Genomic DNA, 15,475 nt, shown 5'->3' on the forward strand with positions numbered 1-15,475 from the left:
TTCCCCCATCCCTTCCTCTCCCCTCCCCTTCTGCCCCCCAGAACACACACACGCACATGCACACCTACATTATTATTATTACTTGGGACTGTTTTTGAGAGTAAATTATAAACATTGTAGCCCTTTACACCTACATATTTTAATATGTATCTCCTAAGAATGTGGATATTCTGTTACCTAATCACAGTATTTACCAACTGCAGTACATTAAACATTGGTACTAGATAGACTTCACTGTTATCCACAGTCCGGTTTTGTTAGCTGACCCAATGATGCCCTTTATATCAAATTTTTTCTCTAACTTTAGAGCCAGTACATGATCACAGATTGTATTTAGTTGTTGTATACTTTTAGTCTCTCTTAATCTGGTGTTAAAAGTTCCTCAGTCTTTGTCTTTTATGATACTGACATTTTTGAGAAATACAAGCTCCTTCCTTTATAAAAACATCATTTCTTATTTGGTGTTCATCTGATGTTATCTCATGATTAAAGTCAGGTTATACATTCTCAGCCAGAAGACCTCATAAGTGATGTATCCTGCCCATGGTATCACATTAAGGGGCTCACGATGTCCATCTGCCCCTTACTGGTGGTATGCTATCTGATTTTTCACTGTATAGTTATGTTTTTTTCCTGTGCTAATAACAAGTTTTCTGTGGGGAGACATTTTAAGATCCTGCAAATATCTTGTTCCTCATCATAATTTCCCTCTTAGATTTAGCATCTGTTCATGATTCTGCTACACCAGTCTTTACCATGATGGTTGCAGAATGATTTGTTTCAACCCCAGCACGTGCTCCATTGACTTAAATATTTAAGCATAAAGGGCTGTAATGTCGATAATTACCAGTTGTCTGTCTGCATTCTACTGCAGTTAAGACAGCCTCTCTCTGCTTCCTTATTTCTTTATGGAGATCTCATGGATTTCTATTTTCCCCCCTTGGTTTATAATTTATTACCGTTCCTAATTTGGTGTTCAAATTATCCTTCTGACTGACTACTGTTTAACATGCCCCGTCATTTTTTTGAACTTTTTTACTTTCTGTCATAACAAGATATTCTAGACTCATCTTGTACCTTCTATATTCTAACACTGTAATCAGCCATTTCTTTGAGGAGCCATAGTTCCTTTTTGATATCACAGACCAAAATCTAGATGATAGATACACTCATTGCTACTGGGGTGTCTTTGCTTCTAGGCCCTGTCGGTAGAGCTAGGAAATATATTCAGGAACACATACGCGTACCTATATGTGTATACATATGAATGTGTGTATGTATATGTACACATGTACATGCATAAATATTGTAGAGATCATGAATCCATCCCTACAGGGTTCTCCCTTGTCTTTTCCCATTACACATTTGTTTTTCTCTTCTCCCATAGTAAGAACCCTGCCTCCCAACAACATTAGAACATTTCCTTATTTTCTCAGTCCAGTAATACATTTGAAACGGTTTCATTGCTTTGCCTTTGGTACTATAAAACCAACCTACAAAAAGAATTTGTGATTTATTTGCTGTCTCCCTATGTTAATTTAATTTTTGGATATATAGAATATTAACATGTTTCCAAAAATAAAAACTACAAAAATAGAGAAGTGTCACTCTTTCCCAATTCCCATTCACACCATTACCCCTTTCCTTTTAGATTTACACTTGCTTGTATATCTTTCCTGAATTGTTTTTAGATAGGCAGATAATATTTTAAAGATAAGCAGATATATTTTCTTATCTCCTTATATAAAAGTTAACATGCTGTATATATTCTTTAGCACTTCGATTTATTCATTTACCCTCGTACATATGTATTTTCATAAATTTATCATAGGTTTACTTTTTATTTTTTTTTATAAATGTGTGTATCTTACTTCCTGTCCTAAATATTAAATTTCTTCAAGGCTGGATCTGTGCTTTATTGGTCTGTAAAATCCTACCACTACTATCTTCCACTTTCTCTGTGGTCTCGAGCAAGTTCCTTAACCTCTCTGTGCCTCAGTTTCTCTGTGAGGTAGGGATAATGTGAGGATTTAATGTGTTGATACCCACAGAACTCTACAGAGTACCTGACCCATAGTAAATGCTCACTATCGATGGTCTTATAGAAGCTAGCCTAATGTATTATACAGTAAGTTCTCACTCAATGAAGTTGATAGATTCTGCAACTTTAAGCAAAACAATGTATAATAAAAACCAGTTTTACCATAGGCTAATTTGTATAAACAAAAGGTAAGTTTCTATGGCATCTCATCAACATTATAACAAAATGACATTGAATGAAATGACATTCAAGGACCTGCTATATTTTTTTTAATGTACATTAAAATGTACATATGTTCAATAAGCCTTTATTTTGCTGGGTTCTAGGGAAACATTACTGAAAAAGACTGTGCTCAAGAAGATAATAAGTTATTTTTAAAAGGCTAGTAACCCCTTATTTATCTGGTAGCTCTAGCCATTTTCTGAAAGCAATTTTCATATTGTTTATATTTTGGACATTGAGACTTAAATATAGAATGGTTAAAGACCAGGACCTGATTATTCCTAAGGATTTTTATGGTAGTATGTGTGATGTAAGGGAAAGCATGAAGCAGGGGTCTGAGAACAGTTACGATTCTTATTCTGACCCGCACATATAATGTGGGAAAATCTCATTTTTTTTTCTCTAGGCCTCATAAGTGGTTGAAGAAGCTAAGAGCAAAGGTGCTTTTTAATTCTTAAGTCTCCAGATCTTACCATTGGGAAGTTCCAGATTGAATTCTTGGTGGGGGTGGGTAACATTGATTTTTTTTTTGAAAGGGATGATAAATTACACTGAGTTGGCACAGTAGACCATAATGACTTCACTTGATGTATTTATTACCAGAGAGGTCATTTGAGTATACATTATGCCGACTGAAATATCTCCAAGTATATTAAATTTATGGTATCAGTTTTCTTTTTGTTTTATATGGCCTTATCTCTGTCCATTTTTCTTTTTTTAATCTCAGATAAATCAATCCCTGGTTTTTCTCTCATTTTATCTTTTTAAAGAAATTGTAGAGAATTTCACAAACTGTTTGTACTTATGATTCCTTCCAGGCTCATCCCTAACTTTTCTATAAAAATCTCATCACTCCAACCTCATCTTCTTTCATGCTTCTCCCATATTGTCTTTTGTTCTGTCCTTAAATACACCAACTTGATTTCTCTCTGAGTACAACTCTCATTGTCTAAATATTGGCATAACTGACTCCTTTTAAACTTCAGATTTCAACTCAAATCTTACTCTTCAGAGACCGTTCCTGACCACCCAGACAAAGTCTGCTTTTTACTCACCAAGTCCATACTTTCCATTATTTCATTTTATTTTCTTCACACATGTTTACTTGTTAATTGTCTTTCTGTACTAGAATAAAGAAGAACAGGGCCATAGTTTGTATTTGTTGCCACTGTATCCCCAGCACCTAGGATCATATATAGTACATATTTGTAATAAATGAATTAATAAATACTTGTACTCTCTATATACTGGTCTTGCTAGTTATCTCACAGTTTTCTTAACATACTTTGTGTGTTCTGGCTTCCAATTCTTTATATAGTTCATTGTTTTTCTGAATTTAAGAGTTTAATGTAGGAAGGTTATAGATCAGAACCAGGTTATTCCTGAGGGATTTTGTGGAAAGCCCTATTATAGGGGAAAGAACCTTGAAATGAATATCTGGATACATAGGTTTTGCTCTTGCTTGTTTATGTTGTGGCCTTGGGGTATAGCCCCACCTAGTGATCCTTAAAGGCTCAACCCCAATGTTATATCTAATAAAACTGGTGATTCTTTCAGTTCTCATTTGGAATACTCTGGATTTGTATTGCCAGGTTACATCTCTGAATGCATTTTATCATTATTCAAGTGACACAAGTGGATGCCTTCATTTAATGACAACACACATTTTCTTAGAAACCAGGACTCACTCAGTTGGAAATGACAGAAACTCAAGTCAAAATGGCTTAAGAAAAAGAGGCATTTATTAGCTCAAACTCTCAAACCAAGGGGCAAGACTGGCTTCAGGCATGGCTATCCACCCAGAAGCCTTTCTCCTCTCTATGTCTTGACTCTGCTTTCTTCTCTTAGGCTTCATTCTTAGGGAAGCTTTTCCACATGGTGGTGGTATATTGACTACTAGGAGCTTCAGGGTGACTTTTCCTAGTTGAGTAACTCCAAGAGAAAAGGGACTTACCTTTCCTAGTAATTTTATTGGATGTCCTGAGCCTGGTGCCCATTGACCTGGCTTAGGTCACTGTTTCATTCATGAATTAGTCACTGTGCTTACTGGGGGATTAATATTCTCAGTAGCTAAACCTGAATTGTTTGCCAACCCTTGGAGCCAGAGGATGGAAGCAACTCCACTCAAACCACATGAACTGAGAAAAATCTAGAACCTATTATCAAAAGAAAGGACATATGGAAGCTGGCTAGGTAACAATAGTAGATCTCTGCAGGCACTGGGTGTGCAAATCCAAATGAGACACTACATCTATCTTATAATAATGTAGTTTATTTACGAGATAGCCATGTAATTACTTTCAGTGTGTTTTGGCAAGTTAAGTTGAAGGGGTCCTCAAGGGACTATGGACATACAGAGAAGAGTTGTTTAGGTGTTCAGCTTCCTGGAAAGCCTTTGAAAGTTACCTGGAAGAGATGATGTTTGGGTGGAGATTGAAAGAAAATTAAGCACTTCCCCTATTTGGGAGAAAAAAAATGGAAGGGCATTCTGGACTAAGGGAATAGCATGAACAAAGAATAGGCACATTGCAGGTCATTATTATCAGATTTTAAAGTAGTTAAGAGATGAAGTAGTAAGAGATGAAGCTGGATGTATAGATAGGGTCTAGGTCATGGTGACTAGACCCTATCATGTGAAAGAACATGATCTAGTTGATATGGAGTCATTGAAGGGAAGAGGAATGATCAGCTCCTGGCTTAGATCACTAGTATCATTATGGAGGATAGATTTACGATGAGCCAGATCAGAAGCAGGAGACCAATCAGAGTACTGTTGCCGCAAAGTGAATCTGAACTCAAGTAGTGGTAGTAGAGAGGAAGAGGAGGGACTGATTGGAGAAATATAGAGAGTAAAAAGCAGGCCATATTGGTGATTGATTGGAAAGGTAAGAATCTAGGATGGCTCACATGTTTTGGCTTGGGTGAATGGTATATGGGGAATAAAAGATGGGAAAAGACAATGAATTAAAATTTTGTACATGCCTATACAGATACCTTGAGAATATTCTGATACATACATCCAGTAGGCAGTTGGAATGTGTTGTTTCAGGAGAGGTCAGTGAAGGAAATAAGGACTTAGGAGTCAGCAGCAGGTAGGGAATAGTTAAAATCACTGCAGTAGAATAGATGGACAGGAGAGGGAGTAGGGTGAGGAGAGAGCCAAGGCTAGAATTTTAGGCAATTCTGTTGTTTAAGGAATTGCCAAAGCAGGTCAGTACATACAGGAGACTGAGGAGGAATGTCATAAGGGGTGGAGAGAGAACCAGAAGAGAGTAGTGTTATGAAACTTAAAACTAGGAACCACCCACAAGTCCATCATCAGAATAGACAAATAGTGGTATATGTATAAAATGAAGTACTGCACAGCAATACATAAGAACAGACTGCTGATACATGCAACTACATGGGTAAATCTAACAGGCAATATGATGTGCATAAGAAGCCACACCAATTAGAACATACTTATGATTCCATTCATATGTGTTTTAAGAGCAAATCCAAATGAGACAGAAGAGCGGTTACCTTTGAGCAGGGGAAAAAGGACTCATTTTGAGCAAGGGGTATGGAGGACCTTCTAGGGTGATGGGAATGTTCTGTATCTTGATCTGGGTCACAGTTGCATAGGTATATACACATGTAAGCATTTCTTGAGTCATGCTCTGAAGATTTGTACTCTTTATTATATATAAGTTATACCTCAGTTAAAAGAAAGCCAAAAGATTATATAATTCAAGAAAGAATGAGTGGGCAGCAGTGTTAAGTGTTGTAGAGAAATCTAGTAAGTTAATTACTGAAAAGCTAGATGTTATTTTTTATTTTTCTCCTCTTTAATTCCCTGCCCCCCACTTTCACCCCTGACCTATGGATGTTGCCATCTCCCCCTTAAGAACTGGATCTCTGAAGGTGGGACATCTCTTTCCACGAGCTCGTGGCGTGACCCCAGGGCCTGGCACACCTGGGGTATGGTCCATGGCTCAACCTGGGGCGTGAACCCAGGACCTTCTTTGTGTAAAGCAAACATGCTAACCACTACACTATGGAGCCACCCCCTAGATGTTATTTTCAAATGGGAACTAAAGCATCGACTTACTAACATGTCGTAACATGTTAGTAACATGATGCTACTAACATGTTCCTGTTAGGTGCACAGTAATTTTGGTGAGCTGAATTGAATTGTTGATGGACAATAATCTTTTTCTTATTTAGGCAAGAAATACAGCCTATGAATGGATTAGGACATCTCTGGCCAAGCCCTCAGAAGAGAAGGGAGGAGGAGAAAAACAGTTGGAAGGAGAAAAAACTGAGCAACTCAATAAAAATTCAGTAGAGGTAACCAAAACAGATAAGGCTTCCCTTCCCCTGCCCCCACCTGTAAAGATTTGAGATGTGGGGGTATTGCAGTCAGGGACCTAAGCTGCTTTGTATTTTGTTTCACTGCCATCCATAATTTCTACTTTGTGTTCCAAGATTGCAACATCTTAGTTCAAGACTGTAGAGTGAAAGGAGTGAAAGGAGTGAAGAAGAGACAAAGTGTACATGTGTGGTGTCAGAAGGAAGTTTCTTGAAGCTGCCACAACACACTTTAAATCTTTTGGCCAAAACTTTGTCACATGGTCACACCTGACTTTAGGTCAGCCTTTGTTTTCATAGCTATGAGTCTAGCTGTAAAGTTATGTTGCCACTATGTATGAAAAGGTTTATCAAAGGGCAGCTATTAGTTGCTATTGCTTTCAAGATATTGAGGCCTTCAATATGAGGGAAGCAAGGTGATTTTATTTTCTCAGATAAAAAACTGGTGCTTTGTTTTGTTTTTCCATTCAGGATATCCATGCATTTGCAATCCGGAGCCTAGCAGAACTGACTGCCTGCTCAATTGAACTGTTTCACAAAACAGCAGCTCTGGTTCTGCATGGCCGGAAGCAGAAAGTGACAGCCATAGAAAGGAGTCGAACTCTTTCCCAGTAAGTAATGAGTATCCCTCTAAACGATGAAAATGGCCGAAAGAGTTTTCTTGGCTTATTTCCAAAGTTTTAGAAACTTTCCTCTCAATAAGATGCTATTCATACTGCACCATTTATGTATTAGAGGTTTGTTCACTTGGGGTTTTAGTTAATAAGTAGCCAAGGGTGCTATTCCTTTTCGTTGAGTCTGTATTATAAATCTGCTCCTTTTTTTGTTGTTGTTAACCACCTCATACTCTGAAAACTAGTTCTTCTCAGATTATTGGTCTTAATAGGAATAGAATTTTGCATTAGTAAAAACAGAAAATAGTTCTAAGTACCTCAATTTTTAATAATAGTTATAAGTTATTGAGTGTTAATTATAAGCCAGGCTTCATGCTAAGGGTTACATATATCATTTCTAAGTTTTACAACAACACTGAAGGTAAATGATTAGTCCAGCTTTGAAAATGACGAAATGCAAACTCAAGAGAAGTAAATCAGCGTGGGTTATGCAGACTGGGATTTAAAACCAGATCTGGCTAAGTCCCAAACTCCCTTTTTTTCCCATCACAATATCGCTGATTTTAAACAGAAGTTTCAAAAATAATAGAATATAGGTAGTCTTAGGAGGGAAAAAAAAGACCTACTACTTTCTAAATAAATCTCTTAATTAAATAATGAGAATTTTCATTGGAAAAAAAAAACGTGTATGAGAGTGTCCAGTGTGTTCGGGTTGGGAGGGGCCCTTGATATTCTTCAGACTTCTTCCCCTACAGTTTCGCTGCCTCTCTGTAACATGCACAAGTGGGGCCCATTTTTGTTGAACATCTTTGGGATGAAGGACTCAGAATCCCTAAGCAGCCTGTTCTGTGGAAAAGTGGCTATTTCTAGTCCTTGGAATGCTCTTTTCAGTCCTGGCTCACTCCCTCACTGAATTAAAGTTTCCATTGAAACACTGCTTTCTTTTACCACCCAATCTAAAGTAGTATCTTCTACTATTTTCTAATTCTTTACTTGCTTTATTTTCTTAGGTCATATCACCACCTAGTGTATATGTATGTATATATAAGTTTATAAATCTATGTTTATTAAGCATACATATACACCTGCACGTACAGTGCGTTTGTGTGCATATGTCAACACATACGCACGTATAGTCATCTACATATATTGTTAATTGGCAAATAAGTTAAAATCTATGAAAACTGGGGCTTTGCTTGTTTACTGATAGATCCTCAGTGCTTAGAAGTTGGCACAAAGTAGACTTTCAGTAAATAATTGTTTAATGAATGAATGCATATTTAACTATATTTCTAAATGGAATGTAGTACATTTTAAATACTATCTTATCTCTTTAAAATGTATTTTAGTTCTTTTCTTTGCTATAACTTGAAAGTATATTACTTTCTAGAGGATTTTGTAGAAAATTGTTTTTCCAAGGAGTGAACTTCCTCTTCCTATAGCATATGAACGCCTCCCCAAATGGGTCCCCAAATGCATTAAGTAGCTGACTTAGGCATACTTACTCTCTTTTAAAGCTTTCTTCTTTTACGTGTAGTTCCAGGAGTGATTTTTTTTTTCTGACAGTTGTTAAAAATAGCTTATTTAAAAAAATGGAACCCTTGTGCTCTTCCTTCTTTTCTAGGATGACAGTTGTGTTGTGTAAAGAGTTGTCCTCTCTGTCTAAAGAATTTACCACCTGCCTAACAACTGCTGGGGTAAGAATTCATGCCTCTTATTGGGCTATTATCTGTTTTCTTTTGTTTTTAAAACAGCTTTATGAAGATATAGTTTACATACTGTAAAATTTGCCCATTTAAAGTATACAATTCATTGTTTTTTTTAGTATATGTACAGAGTTGTGCAACCATCACCAGAATCTAATTTTAGACCATTTTTATCCTTCAGAAGACCTCATACCATTAGCAGTCGCTCCCTGTCCCCTTCCCCCCCACACTCTTCTAGCCCTAAGCAACACTGGTCTACTTTTCAGTCTCTAGATTTGCCTGTTCTGGATATTTAATATAAATGAGATTGTACATTATGTGGGATTTTGTGTCTAGTTTCTTTCGCTTAGCATAATGTTTTTGAGATTCATCTACATTGTATCAGTACTTCCTTTATATTACCAAATAATACTCTTTTATAGATATATACCATTTTTTAAAAAAAAAAATCTGTTCATCAGTTAATAGATACTTGATTATTTCACTTTTTGGCTCTAATGAGTAATGTTACTATGAACATTCATGTATGCTTTCATTTCTCTTGGGTGGATAGCTAGGAGTAGAATTGCTGGGTCATATGGGTGATATGGACTGTTGAGGAACTTCTAGACTGTTTTCCAAAGTGGCTGCATCATCTTTACATTCTTGCCAGCAGTGAGGATTCTAATTTCTCCACATTCTTGCCAACACTTGTTTTTTTTGTTTTGTTTTTTTTGTTTTTAATTTTTGCCATCTTAGTAGTTATGAAATGGTACCTCATTTTAGTTTTTATTTGCCTTTTCCTTATGTCTAATGATTTTGAGCATCTTTTCATGTACTTAATGACCATTAGTATGTCTTTTTTAGAGAAATATCTTTTTAAGTCTCTTGTTTATTTGTCTTTTTATTTTAACTGGGTTATTTGTCTTTTTATTTTAAAATTGGGTTATTTGTTATTTGTCTTCATTTATTACTATTTTAATTATTTGTCTTTTTATTATTTGCCATTTATTATTGAGTCGTAGAAGTTCTTTGTATAGTTTGGATACAAGTTCTTTATCAGATACATGATGCCCATATATTTTCTACCAGTCCAGTTTCATTTTCTTGATAGTGTCTCTACACAAAGTTTTTAATATTGATGAAGTCCAGCTTGTCAATATTCTTTTATCACTTGTACATTTGGTATTGTATCTAAAGAATTATTGCGCAACCCAAAATCGTGAAGATTTACTCCTATGTTTTTTTCTCAGAATTTCATATTGTAGCTCTTATATTTGTCTATAATCTTTTTTGAGTTAGTTTATGTGTAGTGCGCGTGTGTGTGGGGGGGGCAATTTCATTCTTTTGCATATGGATATTTAATTTTCCCAGTATCATTTGTTGAAAACTTTTCCCTATCAGATTGTCTTATCCTTTTATTTTTCCAGAAATCAATTGACCATAGACAAACAGGTTTATTTTTGCACTCATTTCTCTTTCATTGATCTCTATATGTACCCTTATGCCAGTACCATATTGTCTTGATTAATGAAGCTTTGTACTTAGTTTTAAAATCAAGAAGTGTTAATTTTCCAACTTTTTTTTTTTTCAAGGTTTTTGTTTATTTGGGACCCTACGCATTTCCATATGAATTTTAAGGTCACCTTGTTTATATCTGACTTTTGTAACTCATTTTGTTCTCTCCGATGAAGTCTCCAGTATATTTTGTGCTGCAGTCTGAGACTTGTGTTAGAAATGTAGACCCTGATAAAATAAGAACCCCAATATTTGACTTTAGATTGAAAGAGTAGCACCTTACTTAGATTCTGGCAATTCTTGTGTTTTACAGTTGTCAGTGAGTGGGAGAGTTGTAGTTAAAGCTAAAGTTGTTGTTTTTTGTTTGTTCGTTTTTTAAGGAATTGTAAAAATTTACTGAAGGTATGTGAACCTATGGGAGATGATTCAGAAATAAGTAATCATGAATTAGGAGGAAATAAAATCAAGGGCATTTTATTTATTTATTTAATCAAAGACATTTTAAATGAGCAAATGAAAATTGTAAACCACACTCATAGATACAGGAAAACAGATGGATGGTTGCCAGAAGTTATGGGTGGGGTATGGGTAAAGTGGGTGAAGAGGGTCAAAAGGTACAGACTTTCAGTTTTAAAATCATGGGGATATAATGTATAGCATAGTGACTATAGTTAATAATACTGTATCGCATATTTGAAAGTTGCGATGAAAATAGATCTTAAAAATTCTCATCACAAGAAAAAATTTTTGCCTATGTATGGTGATGGATATTAACTAGACTTGTTGTGATTATTTTGCAGTATATGTAGATATCAAATCATTATTTTATACACCTGAAACTACTGTAATGTTATATGTCAGTTATTCCTCAATTAAAGTAAAAATTACCTTGTAGTAAGTAGGTGTCAGTGTGGTAGCATAATTATTCTGGACCTTTAAATTTATTTTAGTTAAGAGCATGGCCCAAATTAATTTCTCTTGCTTTTGAATTTAGATTATACCTGTAAGGGATAATCCTGTGATAGAGCTTCTCTTTTCATCTCATATTTTCTTTAAGAAAACTTCTGAGTTTTCTGAAGTTAATCTTCTGAGGCCAAACCCTTCCATGTGTTTCATAAAGATACTTTAACCCAGTAAGTCAAATATAAGGTGCTGACACATGCGAGTATTAAATTTGCATTATTTAGTTCTGTGTTTTCCAAACAGCTTATCTTAACCATTAGTATATTGAGCACATGTTTCATGTCTGCCTGTTTTGTTTTAATATTTTTCTGAAGTTTTTGGGTCCAGCGTACCATTATTACCCATTCCCTCTTCCAAAATGAAAATATTTAAAGTCAATAAAAAACTACAAAGGAGTACTCTCAATTTGTGTAGCACAGAAATGTAAAGCATTCCAGAGATGGCATTTTGCTATCTCTCAGTCCAGACTTTTTCTGTGCTTACATTTGTGCTTGCGTGTGTGTGTATTTCAAAGTGAGATCGTACCATGTTTATTGGTTTTTTAATCTGCTATGCACATTTAACACTGTGTCCTTTATTCTAGGTCAAAGAAAAGGCAGACATCCTTAATCCATTAATTACTGCAGTATTTCTAGAGGTTAGTAATTGTTTTTAAGTCTCTAACTTTTAGGCATTTTATATTAATTTTTCTTAAGTCTTTATGTTTTGGCTTTTTTTTCTCTCTCCCTAGATTAGTAGTTGATACATACATGAACAAAATGATATGTATTTGATGCATATTCACTATTCATTAATTAGAAAACATAAAAGATGAAACAGCTGGGTAAAGTGCAAAGGAAGAAGCAATAGGCTGTCCTCACTTAGTACTACCATAGGCAGTTTATGGACCATTCTCAGCAATGAAACACATCCTGGAGACCAGTAGATAAACATGAAGGGCTGAAAATTACAAACAAAAAAACACTGCTTCTTAAAGGAGTAAGGTGTGTGCAGAGGATATTTGTTACAAAACAAAACATGTTGCCATTTCCTTGCCAAGAAATTTGCTTTGTTTTGGCAAAGACTTTCCTGTGTTTACATAATCCTCATCAGTCCATTAGATTTAAGGAGGTATGGGTGGTTTAAGTCCATGAAAAAGAGGGGGTACCAGAGGATCTCATGATGTATTATATTGCCTCCATGTGTGATGCCTTCTGGATTCTGTGTTTTAAGTACTCTTATCTCATAAATTAATTGTGCAAATAATATAGATGTTTGATTGATGATCTGTTTAAAACATTTATGTAAGTCTGGGGGGGTGGTAGTGAGAAAATATGTTTGATAATTGGTTAGATTTTTAACATCAACATTTTTAACAGTTGAAAAATTTTTTTTGCTACTGGACTGTTACTTTACTTTTAAATTCTTTTAAAATCACCACCAGCAAAATACCTTTAGTTTCTTAACTGCACAATTTTCCTTGAATAGTCAGGGAAATTATTCTGATCACTTAAACAAAGTTTTTTTTTCTTGAAGTAAGTTTGTGATTTAGTAGATGGCAAAGTGGTGAAAGAAGTTTGCAAGCCAGGAGCCCAGTCCTGTGCTCGATCTTTCCTGATTTGCTGTATGACCCTAGACCAGACATGTACGTTCTTGGCAATCTCTTTGTCTTTAGGTACAAAATAAAAGGTTAACTAGATGGTCTCTGAGGGCTCTTTTGGCTGGAAAATTCAGTATCAAATGTCACACTAAAGTTTAAATAGGAGTACTTGCCATTGGTAAATCCAAAAAAGGCAAATTTACTTGAGATGGGTTCCCTGTTGGTAGTTCGAGTTGATTGTACTTGCTTTCAGATTTGCAAAACTTGTCCTTGAAATTAAACGTTTTTATCTTTATGTAATGAACTCTCTTGTTATTCTTCTGGAAGGTCAGCACTTGTCAGATATAAATAATGTCCAGCAACTCTGAATATAATAATTCCATGACATTTCTTACAAATGTTTGTTGTACTACATAGAAATATATCTATACTGTATCATCTTTGAAAGCAGTATTTCTTGTTTATATTTGTGAACACCCGTCTCATGTTCACTGTGTTGAGTCCATGGAAGAAGAGCTGTCACAACAGACAGGAAATCTTGTTGCTGTAGATTCGCAGCCTTCTGAAATCCTCTTTGAGTAATCGACTAAAATGCTGTGACAGAATCTACCCATTTGATCAAGGAATAAATAAGCTTTGAATGCCAAATTTGAGCAGGATGCCAAAGAATAGCTATTATTTCTGATAGGCAAGTTGAACAAAAATACTGACATTCTTTTTTGGTGCTGTCATATCAAGAGCTACATCATTTTTTCTCTTATAACTGTACTGAAATGGTTAAGTTTGCCCTTATTTGCCAGGCTGCAGGTTCAATTAGGTTGTTAAAATCAGTGTTTCGTTGTTGTCGTTGTTATCATCTTGTAGTATATATATATTTTTAAGTGACGGATATTTTGTGTTTCTTGTTTTTTCAATCCTGACAGGCATCAAATAGTGCTTCCTATATTCAGGATGCCTTTCAGCTACTCTTACCTGTGCTGGAGATCTCACTTATTGAGAATAAGACTGAATTACCAGAGGCATGAATTGCAGGTCCAGAGGCTTTATCAGAACATTGAAGAACAGGGAAGATTTCAACCTGAGACTTGTGACGACCAAGAAATGCCACTGTATTCTGGGTACTCTTGCACAAGTGAGGGAGAAGGGTGATTTTAGTATGTAAAACTTCAGGTAGGATAACTGGTTTTCAGGAAATTCATTGCCTTCACTGCTTGGCTGCAGTATTCACGTTCTCACACTGTTCTTTCCAGTTGCTATAATTAATAAATTATTTGAAGAGTAACTTTTATAAGAAAGTTCAAAAATAATAGCTCTAGAAAAGTTTAGTGTGACACCCAGACAAATATATTGGTTTTTCTTTGACAGTGCAAAATGCTAACAGTTTTGTCATGGATATTATGATTTTGTAGCCCATGGATATAACTGGTTGTTAAGCAGGAGAAAAAGAACTTAATTTGCTATTCTAGAATTTACATGCTTTATCTATTAATGCCATATACATTTTCCTTTCTATAATAAAATCTATGACTTTAAGACATCTGAGTATATATAAACTGTAATGATTGCTCTTTATTACATGAATTCTTGGAATTGGTTAGAAAGTTTCATCTGCTCTTTAATTCTCAGCAGATACTTGGCATTTAGGAAAAACTTATAGACTATACTTTAGCCACATGAATTAAATATAGGAAAGTGCCTTTGGCTTCAAATTTCTCTTCCACTCCAAGATCACAAGCTTCAAATTACAGTTGACCCCCACTTCACTGGGTTCAAGATAAGAACGTGCAATTAAGAGAAAGAGTTGCATGTTTGCAGATATTCTGAGTCTCTCAGGATGTTTTTCATGCATACACCATGTGCGGGATAAATTCTGTAATAGCCAGCTCCAAAGGAGTGTTGAAGTGCTTTTGGTAATGGGATTTTTGTTGTTTAACTATTGTCAAAATGGACTGTAGAGTCCCATAGAAATGATGCTCATTTATAACGGGATTTAACCTGTAAGGCACAGTATATTTTTTCCCCATTCCTTTTTCTTGGTTTAAATGTATCCTTTAGCATATTCATAAATACAACTTTCATCCTTCAGGCCTCTCCCTCCCCCCCCCCCCCCCCCCCGCTCTCTTCAAAAGCATATCATCTTCCTAAAAGCTATTTTGGTAGTCACCCTTTTTAAAAAAGTTCTCTAACTTTGTGGTTTTTAATAATTAGGTGACTTTTGTGAGTTCTGCCACTCATCTTCTAAAACCTTTAAATAAAGTGTAATAATCATGCCAATTTATCCTCTTATTTTTTCAAACATGAGCCTGTCTCAGACCAGAGAAATAGCAAAGCAAAACTATAATTTAGATCAATATCGAGACTGTTTCTATGTAATTGCTTTATTTGGGGTAAGGGTCAATTTGTAAGCGAAGAAGAAAATAAATAGATTTGGCAAAAAATGTATACCTACAGCATGAAAATGTTATTCTGCTTATATTCTGTTCTAATATAATCAGAAAATTTT

At 35.3% G+C, this 15,475-nt stretch overlaps 1 protein-coding gene across 3 annotated transcripts in view; it reads left to right on the forward strand.

The window, feature by feature from the left end:
• Window positions 1–14,521, forward strand: part of FAM114A2 (family with sequence similarity 114 member A2) — a 30,225-nt gene extending 15,704 nt beyond the window's left edge. For all 3 annotated transcript variants that reach the window (XM_016167005.2, XM_036224575.1, XM_036224576.1), the window contains 5 exons: window positions 6,470–6,592; window positions 7,085–7,224; window positions 8,852–8,924; window positions 11,977–12,030; window positions 13,896–14,521. In XM_016167005.2, coding sequence (XP_016022491.2) covers window positions 6,470–6,592; window positions 7,085–7,224; window positions 8,852–8,924; window positions 11,977–12,030; window positions 13,896–13,997 — 492 coding nt within the window. In that variant the 3' untranslated portion in view covers window positions 13,998–14,521. The remainder of the gene's footprint in view (window positions 1–6,469; window positions 6,593–7,084; window positions 7,225–8,851; window positions 8,925–11,976; window positions 12,031–13,895) is intronic.
• The last annotated feature ends 954 nt before the right edge of the window (window positions 14,522–15,475 follow it).

Source organism: Rousettus aegyptiacus, unplaced genomic scaffold, assembly GCF_014176215.1.
Source record: "Rousettus aegyptiacus isolate mRouAeg1 unplaced genomic scaffold, mRouAeg1.p scaffold_m13_p_7, whole genome shotgun sequence".
NCBI classification, from domain to species: Eukaryota; Metazoa; Chordata; class Mammalia; order Chiroptera; family Pteropodidae; genus Rousettus; species Rousettus aegyptiacus.